The sequence below is a fragment of the Oncorhynchus kisutch genome, linkage group LG11 (genome assembly GCF_002021735.2).
Source record: "Oncorhynchus kisutch isolate 150728-3 linkage group LG11, Okis_V2, whole genome shotgun sequence".
Lineage (NCBI taxonomy): Eukaryota > Metazoa > Chordata > Actinopteri > Salmoniformes > Salmonidae > Oncorhynchus > Oncorhynchus kisutch.
In genome coordinates this window covers 75,818,749-75,840,278 of record NC_034184.2, presented here as the reverse complement: position 1 = coordinate 75,840,278, position 21,530 = coordinate 75,818,749, and the positions used below count along the sequence as shown (strand labels likewise).

General features: G+C 44.4%; 1 protein-coding gene across 1 annotated transcript in view; it reads left to right on the top strand.

Annotated features, from left to right (window-relative positions):
• Positions 1–20,338: 20,338 nt before the first annotated feature.
• tnfsf10 (TNF superfamily member 10) overlaps positions 20,339–21,530 on the top strand; it is an 11,735-nt gene continuing 10,543 nt past the window's right edge. Inside the window, 1 exon segment of the mRNA XM_031835129.1 lies at positions 20,339–20,618. Coding sequence (XP_031690989.1) covers positions 20,502–20,618 — 117 coding nt within the window. The 5' untranslated portion in view covers positions 20,339–20,501.

The following is a 21,530-nucleotide window of genomic DNA, read 5'->3' as shown; positions in this document are numbered from 1 at the left end:
CTCTGGGACCTATGGTGCCACCAGTCTGACCGCTCTGGGACCTATGGTGCCACCAGTCTGACTGCTCTGGGACCTATGGTGCCACCAGTCTGACCACTCTGGGCCCTATGGTGCCACCAGTCTGACCACTCTGGGACCTATGGTGCCACCAGTCTGACCACTCTGGGCCCTATGGTGCCACCAGTCTGACCGCTCTGGGACCTGCCACCAGTCTGACCGCTCTGGGACCTGCCACCAGTCTGACCATTCTGGGACCTATGGTGCCACCAGTCTGACTGCTCTGGGACCTATGGTACCACCAGTCTGACCGCTCTGGGACCTAACACCAGTCTTACCGCTCTGGGACCTGCCACCAGTCTGACCGCTCTGGGACCTATGGTTTGACCCAACCAAATCATGAGAAAACCAAAAGAGAATTACTTGACACATTGGAAAGAATTTACCAAAAAACTAAGCAAACTAGAATGTTATTTGACCCTAAACAGAGAGTACACAGTGGCAGAATACCTGACCACTGTGACTGACCCAAAATTAAGGAAAGCTTTGACTATGTACAGACTCAGTGAGCATAGCCTTGCTATTGAGAAAGGCCGTAGGCAGACCTGGCTCTCAAGAGAAGACAGGCTATGTGCTCACTGCCCACAAAATGAGGTGGAAACTGAGATGCACTTCCTAACCTCCTGCCCAATGTATGACCATATTAGAGACACATATTTCCCTCAGATTACACAGATCCACAAAGAATTCAAAAACAAAGCCGATTTTGATAAACTCATATCTACTGGGTGAAATACCACAGTGTGCCATCACAGCAGCAAGATTTGTGACCTGTTGCCACAAGAAAAGGTCAACCAGTGAAGAACAAACACCATGTAAATACAACCCAGGTTTATGTTGATTTATTTTCCTTTTTGTGCTTTAACTATTTGCACATCATTACAACACTGTACATCGCCATAAAATGACATGTGTAATGTCTCTATTCCCTCGTAACATTTTGACTGTAATGTTTACTGTTAATTTTGTATTGTTTATTTCACTTTTGTTTATGATTTATTTCACTTGCTTTGGCAACGTTAACACGTTTACCAGGCCAATAAAGCCCCTTGAATTGAGAGAGAGGACCGCTGCTGCAGGGAGTAGCCCCTGATGAGGAGAGAAGGAGGCTGGCAAATAAAAAATAGGAGTAGACTGATACAGTTCCTTATGAAATAGTGATGCCTGCTCTGGAGGTCAGGTCCCCAGGGGGGCTCTGTGCCAGCCCAGCCCAGCCAGCACTCACCTTAATTGGGGAGGCCAGGGACAATGACCACCCACCAACCACCACTCTGGATCTCTTACCAGCCAGGTGGCAGCGTGTGGAGTTGTGTCTCACACACACACAAATACACACACACACAGACAAACTCATGCAAGAAGACACACACACAGACACGCACCATCTGCAATTATAAAATAATGGCAACAGCAACAAGACACACCCTTTCCTGAGCTAAAAGACAAACAAACAGTGACAGGGAGAGAAAGAGTGAGAGACACGGTGACAGTGTTTCACTGACCTGTGAGAACCCCATCATGTCGGAGCGTCTCTCTCTCTCTCTCTCTGTCAGAAGACGGCAGATCTAACTGTACTCTAGTTGTGAGTTGGAGTGAGTGTGAGAGAATGACAATGGGAGGGAGAGATGAAGAGTGGGAAGGAGAGACTAGGGTAGGACCATTGGATAAAGACATGTCAATCACTGGCAGACAGCCAATGGGGAGCTGGGGGTGAGATTCATGGCCAGAATCTCCCGTCACTGGCACCTGTCTGTCTCAATCAAACTCATACACTCCACCCATGCTGTGTAAGTGTGTGTGCATGTGTCCTTGCCTGTATGGTTGTGCCAATAGAATCCATCTTAGCCTTAGCTTACAAGGTCATGTGACACATTGATGACATTCCAGTGACGTCTGGACCTGACATTCTGCCTCACGCACCCATGGGTCGTTCCACCTCAAAAAGCACCATCTCAGCTTGTTCTGAAATCATTTATGTTGTTAGAAACAGATAAGATGAGCATTTCTGCAACAATATTTTGTTGAAAAATGTTTTGATCTGAGACAATTAACTTAATTGATTGCACCCAAATTGGCCATTTTAATTCATAGGATTTGTATAATAGTCAATAAATATAGTACCTAATATCCGATTTGGACAAATGAGGAATACAAAGAAACTGTCAAAAGCAACCCATGAACCCTCCAGTCCCCAGGCCAATCCCGCCCTGACAACATGTATATAGCATCAGTCCTGTCTGACCAGTAGTATGGAGCTGTGTCTCAGAGCATATTGTTTCTTCATCCTATATAATGTATTCCCAGTGAATTTGGGGATGTTTTTCCCCTGTTCAGACAATATAGTCATTGAAGTTGTTAGGTTTATGTCCCTTCCTGTTATTACCAGGTTCTGACCACTAGATGGTGCTATTCCAGGTGATTTATTTTAAAATAATTTGTTATCCACCGTTTCAAACTCTTAGCATTTATGGAACAAATCCAATGCAAGTCAATGGCATCTATATTAGCATTGTCACGCTCCATCCTGAAGTACCTAAACATATATTGTGTATTTCAATGATGTTACTTATAGATGATTTGAATATGAAGCCAGAAAGTGTTAATATAGGTATTATTAACTTGTATTGGATTTATGCCACAAATGCTAAAAAAACTTCATTTGAAACATTGGACAGGTAAACAAAACCCAAACATAGGTTGCTATCATAACTTGTCCATAGACTGGTGGGTGAAAGGTCATATAGTGGATGGTGCCTAATGGAAATCTGCTATCTCCTATAGAGTCCTTTCATATCAGGTTAAGGGGAGGAGGAGGAGAGGAAGCCACTTCAAACGGTAGAGATAGCCAACACCTTATAACGGACATCAGTGGCTTGGTAATAATCTGTACAGCAGGCTGGTTTCTTATCGGTCTCTACAGCACACATGGTCATATGTATATATACACTGCTCAAAAAAATAAAGGGAACACTTAAACAACACAATGTAACTCCAAGTCAATCACACTTCTGTGAAATCAAACTGTCCACTTAGGAAGCAACACTGATTGACAATACATTTCACATGCTGTTGTGCAAATGGAATAGACAACAGGTGGAAATTATAGGCAATTAGCAAGACAAGAGTGGTTCTGCAGGGGGTGACCACAGACCACTTCTCAGTTCCTATGCTTCCTGGCTGATATTTTGTTCACTTTTGAATGCTGGCGGTGCTATCACTCTAGTGGTAGCATGAGACGGAGTCTACAACCCACACAAGTGGCTCAGGTAGTGCAGCTCATCCAGGATGGCACATCAATGCGAGCTGTGGCAAGAAGGTTTGCTGTGTCTGTTAGCATAGTGTCCAGAGCATGGAGGCGCTACCAGGAGACAGGCTAGTACATCAGGAGACGTGGAGGAGGCCATAGGAGGGCAACAACCCAGCAGCAGGACCGCTACCTCCGCCTTTGTGCAAGGAGGAGCAGGAGGAGCACTGCCAGAGCCCTGCAAAATGACCTCCAACAGGCCACAAATGTGCATGTGTCTGCTCAAACGGTCAGAAACAGACTCCATGAGGGTGGTATGAGGGCCAAATGTCCACAGGTGGGGGTTGTGCTTACAGCCCAACACCGTGCAGGACGTTTGGCATTTGCCAGAGAACACCAAGATTGGCAAATTCGCCACTGGCGCCTTGTGCTCTTCACAGGTGAAAGCAGGTTCACACTGAGCACATGTGACAGACGTGACAGAGTCTGGAGACGCCGTGGAGAACGTTCTGCTGCCTGCAACATCCTCCAGCATGACCGGTTTGGAGGTGGGTCAGTCATGGTGTGGGGTGGCATTTCTTTGGGGGGCCGCACAGCCCTCCATGTGCTCGCCAGAGGTAGCCTGACTGCCATTAGGTACCGAGATGAGATCCTCAGACCCCTTGTGAGACCATATGCTGGTGCGGTTGGCCCTGGGTTCCTCCTAATGCAAGACAATGCTAGACCTCATGTGGCTGGAGTGTGTCAGCAGTTCCTGCAAGAGGAAGGCATTGATGCTATGGACTGGCCCGCCCGTTCTCCAGACCTGAATCCAATTGAGCACATCTGGGACATCATGTCTCGCTCCATCCACCAACAGACTGTCCAGGAGTTGGCGGATGCTTTAGTCCAAGTCTGGGAGGAGATCCATCAGGAGACCATCCGCCACCTCATCAGGAGCATGCCCAGGCGTTGTAGGGAGGTCATACAGGCACGTGGAGGCCACACACACTACCACACACACTACTGAGCCTCATTTTGACTTGTTTTAAGGACATTACATCAAAGTTGGATCAGCCTGTAGTGTGGTTTTCCACTTTAATTTTGAGTGTGACTCCAAATCCAGACCTCCATGGGTTGATAAATTTGATTTCCATTGATCATTTTTGTGTGATTTTGTTGTCAGCACATTCAACTATGTAAAGAAAAAAGTATTTAATAAGAATATTTCATTCATTCAGATCTAGGATGTGTTATTTTCGTGTTCCCTTTATTTTTTTGAGCAGTGTATATACACACACACACACACACACACACACTCTCGTTCTTCCCATCTCTTCCTCTCGTTCTTCCCATCTCTTCCTCTCCTTCTCCCCATCTCGCCCTCTCTTTCTCCCCATCTCGCCCTCTCTTTCTCCCCATCTCTCCCTCCCTCTCTCTCCATCTGTCCCTTCCTCTCTTAACATCTCTCCCTCCCTTTCTCCACATATATCCCCCCTCTCTTCTCTTCCCATCTCTCCCTCCATCTCTCTCTCTCTTTCTCCTCATCTCTCCCTCCCTTTCTTCCCTTCTCTCCCTCCCTCTCTCCTCATCTCTCCCTCCCTTTCCCCCCTTCTCTCCCTCCCTTTCTTCCCTTCTCTCCCTCCCTTTCTCCTCATCTCTCCCTCCCTCTCTCCCTCCCTTTCTTCCCTTCTCTCCCTCCCTCTCTCCTCATCTCTCCCTCCCTCTCTCCCCATCTCTCCCCCCTTTCTTCCCTTCATCTCTCCCTCCCTTTCTTCCCATCTCTCCCTCCATCTCGCCCTCCCTCTCTCCCCATCTCTCCCTCCCTTTCTTCCCTTCTCTCCCTCCCTCTCTCCCCATCTCTCCCTCCCTTTCTTCCCTTCTCTCCCTCCCTCTCCCTCCATCTCTCCCTCCCTTTCTTCCCTTCTCTCCCTCCCTCTCTCCCCATCTCTCCCTCCCTTTCTTCCCTTCTCTCCCTCCCTCTCTCCCCATCTCTCCCTCCCTTTCTTCCCTTCTCTCCCTCCCTCTCCCTCCATCTCTCCCTCCCTTTCTTCCCTTTTCTCCCTCCCTCTCTCCCCATCTCTCCCTCCCATCTTTCTCTCCTACTCTCCCCATCTCTGTCTCTCTCTGTCTCTCTCTCTGTCTCTCTAACTCTGTCTCTCTCACTCCCTCCCTCTCTCTCTCCCCCTGGTAATCAGAAAGCAGTTGTGTTGAAGCATCACTGATATATGACAATCATTAACCTCCCACACAGAGGTGGCTTTAGTCTCCCCCGACTGCATCTCTCTCTCTCTCTCTCTCTCTCTCTCTCTCTCTCTCTCTCTCTCTGTCTGTCTCTCTCTGTCTTTCTCTCTGTCTCTCTCTCTCTCTGTCTCTCTCTCTCTGTCTATCTTTCTCTCTGTCTCTCTCTTTCTCTCTCTCTGTCTCTCTCTCTGTCTCTCTAACTCTGTCTCTCTCACTCCCCCCCTCTCTCTCTCCCCCTGGTAATCAGAAAGCAGTTGTGTTGAAGCATCACTGATATATGACAATCATTAACCTCCCACACAGAGGTGGCTTTAGTCTCCCCCCGACTGCATCTCTCTCTCTCTCTCTCTCTCTCTCTCTCTCTCTCTCTCTCTCTCTCTCTCTCTCTCTCTCTCTGTCTCTCTCTCTAACTCTGTCTCTAACTATGTCTCTCTCGCTCGCTCTCTCTGTCTCTCTCAATTCAAAGGGTTTTATTGGAATGGGTGCCGGAAAGGGTGTAGCAAGCGGGCTTGCCTCCTCCAGCGCCACAGAAGGGCACTGATTGGTAGATGTATAAAAATAAAAAAGCAGACATTGAATATCCCTTTGAGCATGGTGAAGTTATTAATTACACTTTGGATGGTGTATCAATGCCCACAGTCACTACAAAGATACAGGCGTCCTTCCTAACTCAGTTGCCAGAGACGAAGGAAGCTGTTCATGGATTTCACCATGAGGCCGATGTCGAAAACAGTTGCAGAGTTGTATGGCTGTGATATGAGAAAACTGAGGATGGATCAACAGCATTGTAGTTAGTCCACAATACTAACCTAAATTACAGAGTTGTATGGCAGTGATAGGAGAAAACTGAGGATGGATCAACAGCATTGTAGTTACTCCACAATACTAACCTAACTGACAGAGTTGTATGGCTGTGATATGAGAAAATGGTAGTTACTCCACAATACTAACCTAACTGACAGAGTTGTATGGCTGTGATATGAGAAAATGGTAGTTACTCCACAATACTAACCTAACTGACAGAGTTGTATGGCTGTGATATGAGAAAACTGTAGTTACTCCACAATACTAACCTAACTGACAGAGTTGTATGGCTGTGATAGGAGAAAACTGTAGTTACTCCACAATACTAACCTAACTGACAGAGTTGTATGGCTGTGATATGAGAAAATGGTAGTTACTCCACAATACTAACCTAACTGACAAAGTTGTATGGCTGTGATATGAGAAAACTGTAGATACTCCACAATAGTAACCTAACTGACAGAGTTGTATGGCTGTGATATGAGAAAACTGTAGTTACTCCACAATAGTAACCTAATTGAAAGAGTGAAAAGAAGGAAGCTTCTGCAGAATAGAAACATTCCAAAACATGCATCCTGTTTGCAATAAGGCACTAAAGTAATACTGCAAAAAATGTGGCAAAGAAATGAACATGTCACGCCCTGACCTTAGAGCTTTTTATGTCTCTATTTTGGTTTGGTCAGGGTGTGGTTCTCAATCAGGGACAGCTGCCTATCGTTGTCTCTGATTGGGAACCATACTTAGGTAGCCTTTTCCCACCTGTGCTTGGTGGGTAGTTGTTTTCTGTTTAGTTGTTCTGCACCTGACAGGACAGTTTCGGTTTCGTTTCTCACTTTGTTATTTTGTTCTAGTGTTCAGTGTTAATAAATATCATGAATACTTACCACGCTGCGCTTTGGTCCGATCCGAGCGTTACAGTACCACTCTTCATATTTTCAAGCATGGTGGTGGCTGCATCATGTTATGGCTATGCTTTTCATTGGCAAGGGCTAGGGAGATTTCTTTTAGAAAAAGAAACTGAATAAAAATAAATGGAATACAGCTATAAGCACAGGCAAAATCCTAGAGGAAAACCTGGTTCAGTCTGCTTTCCAACAGACACTTGGGAGATGGATTTACCTTTCAGCAGGACAATAACTTAAAACACAAGGCCAAATTTACACTGAAGTTGCTTGACAAGATGACATTGAATGTTCCTGCATGGCCGAGTTACAATTTTGTCTTAAATCTGCTTAATAATCTATGGCAAGACTTGAAAATGGCTGTCTAGCTATGATCAACAATCATCTTGACAGAGCTTGAAGAACTCCAAAAATTATAATGGGAAAATATTGTACAATTCAGTTGTGCAAAGCTCTTAGAGACTTACCCAAAAAGACTCACAGCTGTAGTCACCGCCAAAGGTGCTTCTACAAAGTATTAACTCTGGGTGTGAATACTTATGTAAATGAGATATTTCTGTATTTAATTTCAATACATTTGCTAAAATGTCTAAAAACATGTTGTCATTATGGGATATTTTGAACAAACAACTAAGTCAAGGGGAAGGAATACTTTCAGAAGGCACTGTATGTCGCCAATGAGACACCATCTGAACCGGCGTCATTTGACTTTAATGCGCTATTGAAACTTCCCATAGGAATGAATGGTGTCACGTGATCAACGACTTTGTCCACTGATATATACAGTCATTGGTTTAGACCACCGGAGCCACTGCAGCACAGTGGGAGGAAGGAGAAAAGTGATCAACTTTCTTGATCAACAGATTTCTGATCAAACTACTGCCTTTCCCCTGTCTCCTGTTCCTGTTAAAATACAACATAGATATCATATTTTCTATGAAGATGGAGGGTGAGAGTGATCCTACCTATGATCCTAGATCATACCTTTCACCTGGATTCACCTGGTCAGTCTGCCATGGAAAGAGCAGTATGAGTATGAGTGTGAACAGTGAGTGTGAACAGTGTGAGTGTGAACAGTGTGAGTGTGAACAGTGTGAGTGTGAACAGTGTGAGTGTGAACAGTATGAGTGTGAACAGTGTGAGTGTGAACAGTATGAGTGTGAACAGTATGAGTGTGAACAGTATGAGTGTGAACAGTATGAGTGTGAACAGTATGAGGGTAAACAGTATGAGGGTGAACAGTATGAGGGTGAGTGTGAACAGTATGAGGGTGAGTGTGAACAGTATGAGGGTGAGTGTGAACAGTATGAGGGTGAGTGTGAACAGTGTGAGTGTGAACAGTATGAGTGTGAACAATGTGAGTGTGAGCAGTATGAGTGTGAACAGTATGAGTTTGAACAGTATGAGTGTGAGTGTGAACAGTATGATTGTGAGTGTGAACAGTATGAGTGTGAACAGTATGAGTCTGAGTGTGAACAGTATGATTGTGAGTGTGAACAGTATGAGTGTGAGCAGTATGAGTGTGAATGTGAACAGTATGAGTTTGAGTGTGAACAGTATGTGTGTGAACAGTATGAATACGAACAGTATGAGTGTGAGTGTGAACAGTCTGAGTGTGAACAGTATGAGTGTGAGCACTCATACTCATCTCCTCTCCTCCCCCTCCTCTCTATTTCATCTCTCCATTCCTCCCTCCGTCCGTTCCCATCTCACTTGGACCACTCAGATCCTGGCCAAACACCAACTGCACTATCGACCCTTTGGCATGTAGACTGGATCATGGGAGGTCACGGGGGAAGTGTCGGGTTGGTGGACGTCTGATCGGCGACGTTGCTCGCAGAACCCTGGGGGTTCTGGGTACAACGCTACGAGCGTTACGTAGTGACGTGTGATTTCAACATTCTGAGGGACAATGGGTTGACGTGCGACAGGAGACTACAGGATGAGGGCATCATGGTTACCAGTGATCACTATGACGACAGTTTCCACGGCTGCATGGTGTTCTCCTTTGGGCCGTTTTGGTCCTCTGTTGGACAACTACATCTACTGACTGGACCTCAATCTGTAGAACACCACAGAACGCTATAGAACCCTGGTTATGTTGAGAAACAACAATCCATAACTCTATAAGAGCAGATCCTGTAGCACCTCTAGGTCGAAAAAGTCTAGGCAATCAGGCAACCACACCTCCCATTCCACCCACCTTCTACCTACCTGATCCTGTGGTTGTTAAATGCCAAGACAGTGAACTGACAGCTGTGAATGGAAACGGTTTTAAAAGCTGTGATAAGTCTGATACACTGAAAGACTGACCAACAGGCACAGATGTGTGGACTCTGCAGTATGTTGTATTTATTTATTGGATCATTCCAAGTTTAGGGAAGCAGGCAGCAGAAAAAAACAGACTTCACTACATGTTCCAACTACAGCCCCTGAGGAACAGGGTTTTACCAGGGTATAGGGCTATTGGAACAGGGTTTACCAGGGTATAGGGCTATTGGAACAGGGTTTTTACCAGGGTATAGGGCTATTGGAACAGGGTTTTTACCAGGGTATAGGGCTATTGGAACAGGGTTTTACCAGGGTATAGGGCTATTGGAACAGGGTTTTACCAGGGTATAAGGCTATTGGAACAGGGTTTTACCAGGGTATAGGGCTATTGGAACAGGGTTTTACCAGGGTATAGGGCTATTGGAACAGGGTTTTTACCAGGGTATAGGGCTATGGGAACAGGGTTTTACCAGGGTATAGGGCTATTGGAACAGGGTTTACCATGGTATAGGGCTATTGGAACAGGGTTTTACCAGGGTATAGGGCTATTGGAACAGGGTTTACCATGGTATAGGGCTATTGGAACAGGGTTTACCAGACAGGCTGAAAGGACCTCTGAGCTTTAAGCTTTTTTAGAAAAATGATTGTATATATAAAGGATCTACGTGCAGAGAGACAGAAAACATTGACCAATGAACGAACATGTGTTTTTATTATAAGGAATATTTGTGTGATATAAAGTAATCAAAGGATTCATTCAGGAACAGGTGTGTAAAAAGAGTAAAGCCATATAGGGCCAGGTATTTCATGTATTCCAAATTCTCTTATTTTCTTTTTAAAACGTCTAAAATCCTCCTTTCAAATCAGGTTTTATTGGCCACATACATGTGTTTAGCAGATGTTATTGCGGGTGTAGCAAAATTATTGTGTTTCTAGTTCCCAACAGTGCAGTAATATCTAACAAGTAATATCTAACAATTACACAATACAATACTCTATACATACAAATCTAAAGAAAATGAATGGAATTAAGAATATATAAACACTTTCTCACACTGAATGTACATAGCTGTTCATGGTTTAATGTATTATGCTGTTTTTTTCTCTTTTTGACAGATGTTTGTTGGCTACTGGGACAGTTGAATGTGCATTAGGCTTGGCCAGAGTCATATTTAGGTCTATGGCTTTGGGCCTGGCTAATGACCGTGGGTGTAATACCACTTTTAGACAGAAGGTGGCATTGTTGCACTCTACACAGGATTATACAACTCTTCCAAAAAAATGAACGGAGTAAACTTGTAGGGAGCAAAGGCCTCAGTTTGAGTTTCACCTCACAACGGTCAGAATATCACTGAGAATGTAAACTTATGCTGGGGCGGCAGGGTAGCCTAGTGGTTAGAGCATTGGACTAGTAACCGGAAGGTTGCAGGTTCAAATCCCCGAGCTGACAAGGTACAAATCTGTCTTTCTGCCCCTGAACAGGCAGTTAACCCACTGTTCCTAGGCCGTCATTGAAAATAAGAATTTGTTCTTAACTGACTTGCCTAGTAAAATAAAAAAATATCTGTTATTAAGCCTGACTATAAAATATACATGTATCTGTTATTGAGCCTGATTATAAAATATATACTTATCTTTTGAGTCTGACTATAAAGTATATATTTATCTGTTGAGTCTGACTATAAAAAAAATATATATACATTTCTGTTATTGAGCCTGAGTATGAAATATATATTTATCTGTTGAGTCTGACTATAAAATATATATTTATCTGTTGAGTCTGGCTATAAAATATATATTTATCTGTTGAGTCTGACTATAATATATATCTGTATCTGTTATTGAGCCTGAGTATGAAATATATCTGTATCTGTTATTGAGCCTGACTATAATATATATCTGTATCTGTTATTGAGCCTGACTATAAAATATATATTTATCTGTTGAGTCTGACTATAAAATATATATCAAATGTGTTATTTATAAAGCCCTTCTTACATCAGCTGATATCTCAAAGTGCTGTACAGAAACCCAGCCTAAAACCCCAAACAGCAAGCAATGCAGGTGTATAAGCACGGTGGCTAGGAAAACCTCCCTAGAAAGGCCAGAACCCAGGAAGAAACCTAGAGAGGAACCAGGCTATGAGGGGTGGCCAGTCCTCTTCTGGCTGTGCCGGGTGGAGATTATAACAGAACATGACCAAGATGTTCAAATGTTCATAGATGACCAGCAGCAATAATAATAATCACAGTGGTTGTCGAGGGTGCAACAGGTCAGCCCCTCAGGAGTAAATGTCAGTTGGCTTTTCAGAGTATCTCTACCGCTCCTGCTGTCTCTAGAGAGTTGAAAACAGCAGGTCTGGGACAGGTGGCACGTCCGGTGAAGAGGTCAGGGTTCCATAGCTGCAGGCAGAACAGTTGAAACTGGAGCAGCAGCATGGCCAGGTGAACTGGGAACAGCAAGGAGTCATCAGGCCAGGTAGTCCTGAGGCATGGTAGTCCTGAGGCATGGTCCTAGGCTCAGGTCCTCCAAGAGAGAGAGAGAGAGAGAGAAAGAAAGAAAGAAAGGAAAGAAAGAAAGAAAGAAAGAAAGAAAGAAAGAAAGAAAGAAAGAAAGAAAGAAAGAAAGAAAGAAAGAAAGAAAGAAGAAAGAAAGAAAGAAAGAAAGAAAGAAAGAAAGAAAGAAAGAAAGAAAGAGAGAAAATTAGAGAGAACATACTTAAATTCACACAGGACACCGGATAAGACAGGAGAAATACTCCAGATATAACAGACTGACCCTAGCCCCCGACACAAACTATTGCAGCATAAATAGTGGAGGCTGAGACAGGAGGGGTCGGGAGACACTGTGGCCCCATCCGACGATACCGCCGGACAGGGCCAAACAGGCAGGATATAACCCCACCCACTTTGCCAAAGCACAGCCCCCACACCACTAGAGGGATCTCTTCAACCACCAACTTTACCATCCTGAGACAAGGCCGAGTATAGCCCACAAAGATCTCCGCCACGGCACAACCCAAGGGGGGCGCCAACCCAGACAGGAAGATCACGTCAGTGACTCAACCCACTCAAGTGACGCACCCCTCCTAGGGACGGTATGAAAGAGCACCAGTAAGCCAGTGACTCAGCCCCTGTAATAGGGTTAGAGGCAGAGAATCCCAGTGGAAAGGGGGTGACCTGGCCAGGCAGAGACAGCAAGGGCAGTTCGTTGCTCCAGAGCCTTTTCCGTTCACCTTCACACTCCTGGGCCAGACTACACTCAATCATAGGACCTACTGAAGAGATGAGTCTTCAAAAAAGACTTAAAGGTTGAGACCGAGTCTGTGTCTCTCACATGGGTAGGCAGACCATTCCATAAAAATGGAGCTCTATAGGAGAAAGCCCTGCCTCCAGCTGTTTGCTTAGAAATTCTAGGGACAATTAGGAGGCCTGCGTCTTGTGACCGTAGCGTACGTGTAGGTATGTACGGCAGGAGACCAAATCGGAAAGATGCATAGGAGCAAGCCCATGTAATGCTTTGTAGGTTAGCAGTAAAACCTTGAAATAAGCCCTTGCCTTGACAGGAAGCCAGTGTAGGGAGGCTAGCACTGGAGTAATATGATCAAATTTTTTGGTTCTAGTCAGGATTCTAGCAGCCGTGTTTAGCACTAACATATTAATCTGTTGAGTCTGACTATGAAATACATATTAATCTGTTGAGTCTGACTATAAAATATGTATTTACGTATCTGTTATTGAGCCTGACTATGTTGAGCCTGACTATAAAATATATATGTATCTGTTATTAAACCTGACTATAAAATCTATATTTATCTGTTGAGCCTGACTATAAAATGTAGATTTATCTGTTATTGAGCCTGAATATAAAATATAGATTTATCTGTTGAGCCTGACTATAAAATGTAGATTTATCTGTTGAGCCTGACTATAAAATGTAGATTTATCTGTTGAGCCTGACTATAAAACGTAGATTTATCTGTTGAGCCTGACTATAAAATGTAGATTTATCTGTTGAGCCTGACTATAAAATGTAGATTTATCTGTTGAGCCTGACTATAAAATGTAGATTTATCTGTTGAGCCTGACTATAAAATGTAGATTATCTGTTATTGAGCCTGACTATAAAAGATAGATTTATCTGTTGAGCCTGACTATAAAATGTAGATTTATCTGTTGAGCCTGACTATAAAATGTAGATTTATCTGTTGAGTCTGACTATAAAATGTAGATTTATCTGTTGAGTCTGACTATAAAATGTAGATTTATCTGTTGAGCCTGACTATAAAATGTAGATTTATCTGTTGAGGCCTGACTATAAAATGTAGATTTATCTGTTGAGTCTGGCTATAAAATATATATTTATCTGTTGAGTCTGACTATAATATATATCTGTATCTGTTATTGAGCCTGACTATAAAATATATCTGTATCTGTTATTGAGCCTGACTATAATATATATCTGTATCTGTTATTGAGCCTGACTATAATATATATCTGTATCTGTTATTGAGCCTGACTATAATATATATCTGTATCTGTTATTGAGCCTGACTATAATATATATCTGTATCTGTTATTGAGCCTGACTATAAAATATATCTGTATCTGTTATTGAGCCTGACTATAATATATATCTGTATCTGTTATTGAGCCTGACTATAAAATGTAGATTTATCTGTTGAGCCTGACTATAAAATGTAGATTTATCTGTTGAGCCTGACTATAAAATGTAGATTTATATGTTATTTAGCCTGACTGTGTCTGTACTTGTTTCAAATTTTTCTCTTGGACTTAGATAAAGTTTCAGTGGTCTGTGTTGGTTCAGACAGGACTTTGTCTTAGTAATAGTTCTGTATTTCAAGGTGAAAAGAGTTCTTCCGGTTTTAAAGGAAAAATGTGTGTGTGCACACGTACGTGCGTGTGGGCTGTTCTGTTTTAAAGAATGCAGTTTGAATCTCCAGGATGTTTGTAGCTGAACTGAGAGTGACACACCTCTCTATTGATAGAGGGTAAAATCACACACACACACACACACACACACACACACACACACACACACACACACACACACCACACACACACACACACACACACACACACACACACACACACACACACTCAGACATGTCAGCTATGTGAGTGTGTGTGTGTTGAATCGTAGCTGAAGCCTTCAGGCAGGAGATGGCCTCTCAGGTTGAAACTTGGGGAACCTGTTCTCATTTTCTGTCTCTCACGCTCTCCTTTCCTCTCTCTTCCTCTTTCTACCTCTCCTTTCCTGTCTCTTCCTCTTTCTACCTCTCCTTTCCTGTCTCTTCCTCTTTCTACCTCTCCTTTCCTGTCTCTTCCTCTTTCTACCTCTCTCTTCCTCTTTCTACCTCTCCGTTCCTCTCTCTTCCTCTTTCTACCTCTCCTTTCCTGTCTCTTCTCTTTCTACCTCTCTCTTCCTCTTTCTACCTCTCCGTTCCTCTCTTCCTCTTTCTACCTCTCTGTTCATCTCTCTTCCTCTTTCTACCTCTCTCTTCCGCTCTCTTCCTCTTTCTACCTCTCCGTTCCTCTCTCTTCCTCTTTCTACCTCTCTCTCCTCTTTCTACCTCTCTCTTCCTCTTTCTACCTCTCCTTTCCTGTCTCTTCCTCTTTCTACCTCTCCGTTCCTCTCTCTTCCTCTTTCTACCTCTCCGTTCCTCTCTCTTCCTCTTTCTACCTCTCTCTTCCTCTTTCTACCTCTCTGTTCCTCTCTCTTCCTCTTTCTACCTCTCTCTCCTCTTTCTACCTCTCTCTTCCTCTTTCTACCTCTCTCTTCCTCTTTCTACCTCTCTGTTCCTCTCTCTTCCTCTTTCTACCTCTCTCTCCTCTTTCTACCTCTCTCTTCCTCTTTCTACCTCTCCTTTCCTGTCTCTTCCTCTTTCTACCTCTCCGTTCCTCTCTCTTCCTCTTTCTACCTCTCCGTTCCTCTTTCTACCTCTCTCTTCCTCTTTCTACCTCTCTCTTCCTCTTTCTAACTCTCTCTCTCTTTCTACCTCTCTCTTCCTCTTTCTACCTCTCCTTTCCTGTCTCTTCCTCTTTCTACCTCTCCTTTCCTGTCTCTTCCTCTTTCTACCTCTCCGTTCCTCTCTCTTCCTCTTTCTACCTCTCCTTTCCTCTTTCTACCTCTCCTTTCCTGTCTCTTCCTCTTTCTACCTCTCCTTTCCTGTCTCTTCCTCTTTCTACCTCTCCTTTCCTGTCTCTTCCTCTTTCTACCTCTCCTTTCCTCTTTCTACCTCTCCTTTCCTGTCTCTTCCTCTTTCTACCCTCTCTCTTCCTCTTTCTACCTCTCCTTTCCTCTTTCTACCTCTCCTTTCCTCTTTCTACCTCTCCTTTCCTGTCTCTTCCTCTTTCTACCTCTCCTTTCCTCTTTCTACCTCTCCTTTCCTCTTTCTACCTCTCCATTCCTCTCTCTTCCTCTTTCTACCTCTCCTTTCCTCTCTCTTCCTCTTTCTACCTCTCCTTTCCTCTCTCTTCCTCTTTCTACCTCTCCTTTCTTTCTCAAGACCTGAGGAACAGTGGAACCAGACCATCACATGACCCATCACATGACAGTAGAGGATGAGGAGGTATATGCTCTCTCAACACATCTGAGTGTGTAGTGTGTGTGTGTGTGTGTGTGTGTGTCCCTGACCTCGCGTTGGGAGTCAGTCTCCGTGCCCCGGGGAGTAACCCGTTAATCACTTGCTGCTGGACGATTTATTTCAAAAGAAAACAAAGAGAAAATGGAGAGAATGTGGAAAGAGAAGTGTGGGAGAGCATGGTGTGGGAATGTAATAGGAGAACATTATCACTGAGTAAAGGTTACATTGTTCACTGCTTTCTGACAGATGGAGGGAGGGAGGGGGAGATTGAGGGAGAGAATGGGAGGAAAAGGGGTAGAAAGAGCGAAGGCTTCGGGTGAGTAAAAGATCTGGATCAACATAAAGACAGTCTGTATCTAAGGGCTCAGACACTGAGTCAGACCCCCCCAGACACACACACACTCTGACATCCCCCACATATGGTATGTAATTGTATCTCATAGAGCTCACCCCTCTCTACCCCTCTCTCCTTGATTCCTGAAGTGAAATGAGGCATTGAGTTAGCAGCTCCTATTACAATAGTGCTAGTTAACACACACACACACACACACACACAGTAACACACACACGGTAACACAAATCTAGTTGTATAAAACATGATTGTTTTGTTTTCTCCAATTTTCGGTCCAAACGTTAACTGAACAAATGTTTTTTTGTCCCAAATCTTTAGAAGAATTCAGTCAATTTTAAATGATGTTTTTGATCATATGTTCATTCAACACTTGGAACGAAGAGTAAACCACAACAAAAAGCTGTGGTACCAGTTACTTTATAATAATGAGATGAAACAACTACACTGGCAACATCTAAACACAACATGTACATTTTCATGAGCTGAAATAAAAAAGATCTCAGAAATGTTCCAAAAACACAAAAAGCTCATTTCTCTCAAATGTTGGGGACATATTTGTTTAGATAAGATAAGATAATCCATTCACTTGACAGGTGTGGCATATCAAGAAGCTAACTAAACAGCATGATCATTACATAGGTGCACCTTGTGCTGTGGACAATAAAAGGCAGTTTTGTCACACAACACAATGGCACAGATGTCTCAAGTTTTGAGGGAGTGCTGACTGCAGGAAGATCCACCAGAGCTGTTGGCAGATAATTTTATGTTCATTTCACTAACATAAGCTGCCTCCAATGTCGTTCTAGAGAAGATGGGGGGGGGGGGGGGGGCTGAGGAGCGTTCCTGTCTGTAATAAAGCCATTTTGTGGAGAAAAACTAATTGCGATTGGCTGAACCTGGCTCCGAAGTGGGTGGGCCTGGCTGCCAAGTGGTTGAGCCTATGCCCTCCCAGACCCACCCATGGCTGCGCCCCTGCCCAGTCATGTGAAATCCATAAATTAGGGACTAATGAATTCATTTCAATTGACAGATTTTCTTACATGAACTGTTAACCCAGCAAAATCTTAGAAATGGTTGTATGATGCGTTTATATTTTTGTTCAGTATAGGTTTTTACTGTGCACACACACACACACACACACACACACACACACACACACACACACACACACACACACACACACAGTCTGTAGATCATCTTTAGGAGCACATTGTGTCTCAGTTGGGGCTTTTCCTGGCGTCAGCGAAAATAAACGATGCCAAAAACAGAACTCTGGAAAACCCCAAATTTCCTTTTCGGCCATTGGTCAGTTCTCTGCTTTCCCAATCGTTCAATTGGCCCATTATATTGTCTCCCTCGTCCCACCCCCCTGGGGTGTGCATGTGCCAGATAAACTGCCATGGTCATGGTCAGTGTGTGTGTGTGTGTGTGTGTGTGTGTGTGTGTGTTATAGAGCCATTTGATTGGCTGAATTGTTTAGATGGGAGAGAATTCTGAGGAGGTCATGTCAACACCAAGGTGTAGAGGGAGAGAGGGGGAGGGGAGGGAGAGAGAGAGGATGGATGGAGGTAGAATAGATGGAGAGAGATAGAATAGATGGAGAGAGGTAGGATGGATGGAGAGAGGTAGGATGTATGGAGAGAGGTAGGATGTATGGAGAGAGGTAGGATGGATGGAGAGAGGTAGGATGGATGGAGAGAGGTAGAATGGATGGAGAGGGGTAGGATGGATGGAGAGGTAGGATGGATGGATGGAGAGAGGTAGAATGGATGGAGAGAGGTAGAATGGATGGAGAGAGGTAGAATGGATGGAGAGAGGTACAATGGATGGAGAGGGGTAGGATGGATAGAGAGGTAGGATGGATGGATGGAGAGAGGTAGAATGGATGGAGAGGGGTAGGATGGATGGAGAGGTAGGATGGATGGATGGAGAGAGGTAGAATGGATGGAGAGAGGTAGAATGGATGGAGAGAGGTAGGATGGATGGAGAGAGAGAGGCAGAATGGATGGAGAGGGGTAGGATGGATGGAGAGAGGTAGGATGGATGGAGAGAGGTAGAATGGATGGAGAGAGAGAGGCAGAATGGATGGAGAGAGGTAGGATGGATGGAGAGAGAGAGGCAGAATGGATGGAGAGAGGTAGGATGGATGGAGAGAGGTAGAATGGATGGAGAGAGGTAGAATGGATGGAGAGAGGTAGAATGGATGGAGAGAGGTAGAATGGATGGAGAGAGGTAGGATGGATGGAGAGAGGTAGGATGGATGGAGAGAGGTAGAATGGATGGAGAGGGGGTAGGATGGATGGAGAGAGGTAGAATGGATGGAGAGGGGACTGAGGTAAGAAAGAGGTGGAGTATGAGAGGTTTGAGAGAGGGGACGGGTAGAGGGGGAGGGGAAGAGAGGCATGGGAAGAGAGGCAGGGGGAGAGAGGAAGGGGGAGAGATGGGAGAGGAAGAGAGGGGAGGTGAAGAGAGGGAGAGGAAGAGATAGGAGGGGAGAGAGGAAGGGGGAGAGGAGGAGGGGAAGAGAGGGAGGGGAAGAGATGGAAAGGGAAGAAAGGCAGAGGAACAGAGGCAGAGAGGGGGTGTGGGAAGGGAAGAGAGGGGAGGGGAAGAGAGGGGGGAGTGAGGTGGGAGAGAGGGGAAGAGAGACGGAAAGAGAGAGAGGGGAAGAGAGCAAGTAGTCAAGTTCCTTTAAAAAAGTGATTTTGGGGTGGACATTGTGTGTGTACGTAACATCATAGATAAACTGAGACTAGCCACTCTCAGCAGGGATAACAATTTTTAAATGATTAACTAGGCAAGTCAGTTAAGAACAAATTCTTATTTACAATGACGGCCTCCCCCGGGCCAAACCCTAACCTGGACGATGCTGGGCCAATTGTGCACTGCCCTATGAGACTCCACTACGCCACTCGAGGGCCCCATATAATAGTGATGATGACTCTATGACTCAGACCTCCCCAAGTCCCCCTGGATGAGATAGATCCAGACCTCCCCAAGTCCCCCTGGATGAGACAGACCCAGACCTCCCCAAGTCCCCCTGGATGAGACAGACCCACACCTCCCCAAGCCCCCTGGATGAGACAGACTCAGACACACACACCAGTGCCTCTAGCTTTTTTGGGTCCCTAAGCAAGATTTAAAATAATTTCATGCAATCCTACTCATTTTGGGGTGAGAGAAACTGCAGCAGTTTTAAAGCTAATTTCCTGCTATTCACATTTTGCCATTACTTATTCCATGTTCATATGATATCTGAGTGAGAGTGACTAACTAAATCAATAAGGCCCCCCTGGAGGTCAGGGCCCCAGGGCACATTCCCTGCGTGCCCGGTTGGTCAATTAGTGCTGATTAGGCCTACTACAAGGTTTATAGCTAGACTAGCTTACCTAGCAATCTAAAGAAGAAATCTGACGTGGGATAACTGAGTGACTGACATAACAAGAAAAAACTGCTGATGCGCTACCAAATTTCGAAATTGCACATTGTGCTTCTACTATTTTAACTCTCAACAGTAAGTTGAGACCCCAACGGAGTTCCTAAAAATGGGGGCCCCCGACCAAAAAAAACCCGCCCGAGCACATATTGAGGCCAGATGTTTAAGATACAGAACTGAGAAACAAGGTCCATTTATTAACCAGACACAAAAATCCTGTTTCTCTTTTAGAATAGAACAATGGAATAATAAAAACTTATTGACACGTAGCTATACGTCTATGTCTACAAAGAAAGAAGTGCAGATGTTGGTAGGCCGAACATAGATATGTTGCCTATATCTATGTAGCAAACTGACTTCCTAGCGTAATAATAATTGCATTTCAGGTTTGGTTTATTTTTTAGCCAGAACCGAAAGTTCCTCCAATACTTTTTCTTCACCGTGGCTTTGCATGCTGTCCTGACAATGACTTTCCCTCTCCTCCCTCTCCCTCTCACTCTCTCACTCTTTGCTGGAGGGAGGGGGGACAGAAGTTAACTACCCTCTACTCCGTTTTTGTTCTGGAACCGGAGCGGAACAGAGAAGGACGTGAGGCGGTGTTCGGTATGGCGGGAGGCTCAAGCGGCGTCTCATTTCTCGGGGTTCTGCTGCTCGCTGCGATTCTGGTGCAGACCGTGGCCGTTACTGTCACCGTGCTATACTTCACTAATGTCCTCAACACGGTAAGAACCGGGTGAAAAATAGGGGTAGCAAAAATACACTTACCATATAAGGTCGCTTGATGGAGCTGGGATATTGCACTTTTGTGACTATTCCATTGGCTCCATTGTTTCGGGCAAACTAAATGATGTATGTGGAAAGTATTTGAAATGCATTTGATCCAGGCTTGATATGGGTTGTTTACCTTGTGATTATGCGATGTTGTGCTGTGCAGTGCAGTGCCAAATCGCACACAGTCGGAGAAAGTAGTTCTGTTCCAATAAAGCTTTTGCATGAAAACTTGTTGCTCTGCAAATGATTTCCCTGACTTGTTTGTTGATTGTAATAAACATTGCCTACGTGTGCAGCGAACGCTCAGTGCATTCTGTAAGACAAGGAGTGTTTGTGTTGTAGTGATGTGATGTGCCCTGGGAATAAGGAAGTTCTATGCAGAGAACTGCAGAAGGTTAGTGCTGTCTGGAAGCCTTGGGATGTCCCTAGCCTAAACCCAAACCTTAACCCGAACCCCTACATTACCCCCTAACTTACTCTAACCCTAAACATTTTAAAGTTCAACTTCAATGGGGTAACATTAGTTAGGACATCCCAAGGATCCCAGAGAGCAAAAGATTGACTGCAAGAAAACTTTGTTGATATACCAATTATCCAATTGTATTATTTTCTTATTGTTTAACCTTGTTTTAGCAGGGAACATTAAGTGTATTCTAAGTTCATTGTCCAAGTGGTGTTGAAATTGTAAATGTTTGACTTTTGTTAGGCTCTTTGTGTTCTCTCATGCAGCTGTGTAACCTGGATTCTTTCCATAATGATTGAGCAACAATGCTGACTCTCCCTCTCTCTGCTTCCCTGTACTCCCCCTCTCTCTGCTTCCCTGTACTCCCCCTCTCTCTGCTTCCCTGTACTCCCCTCTCTCT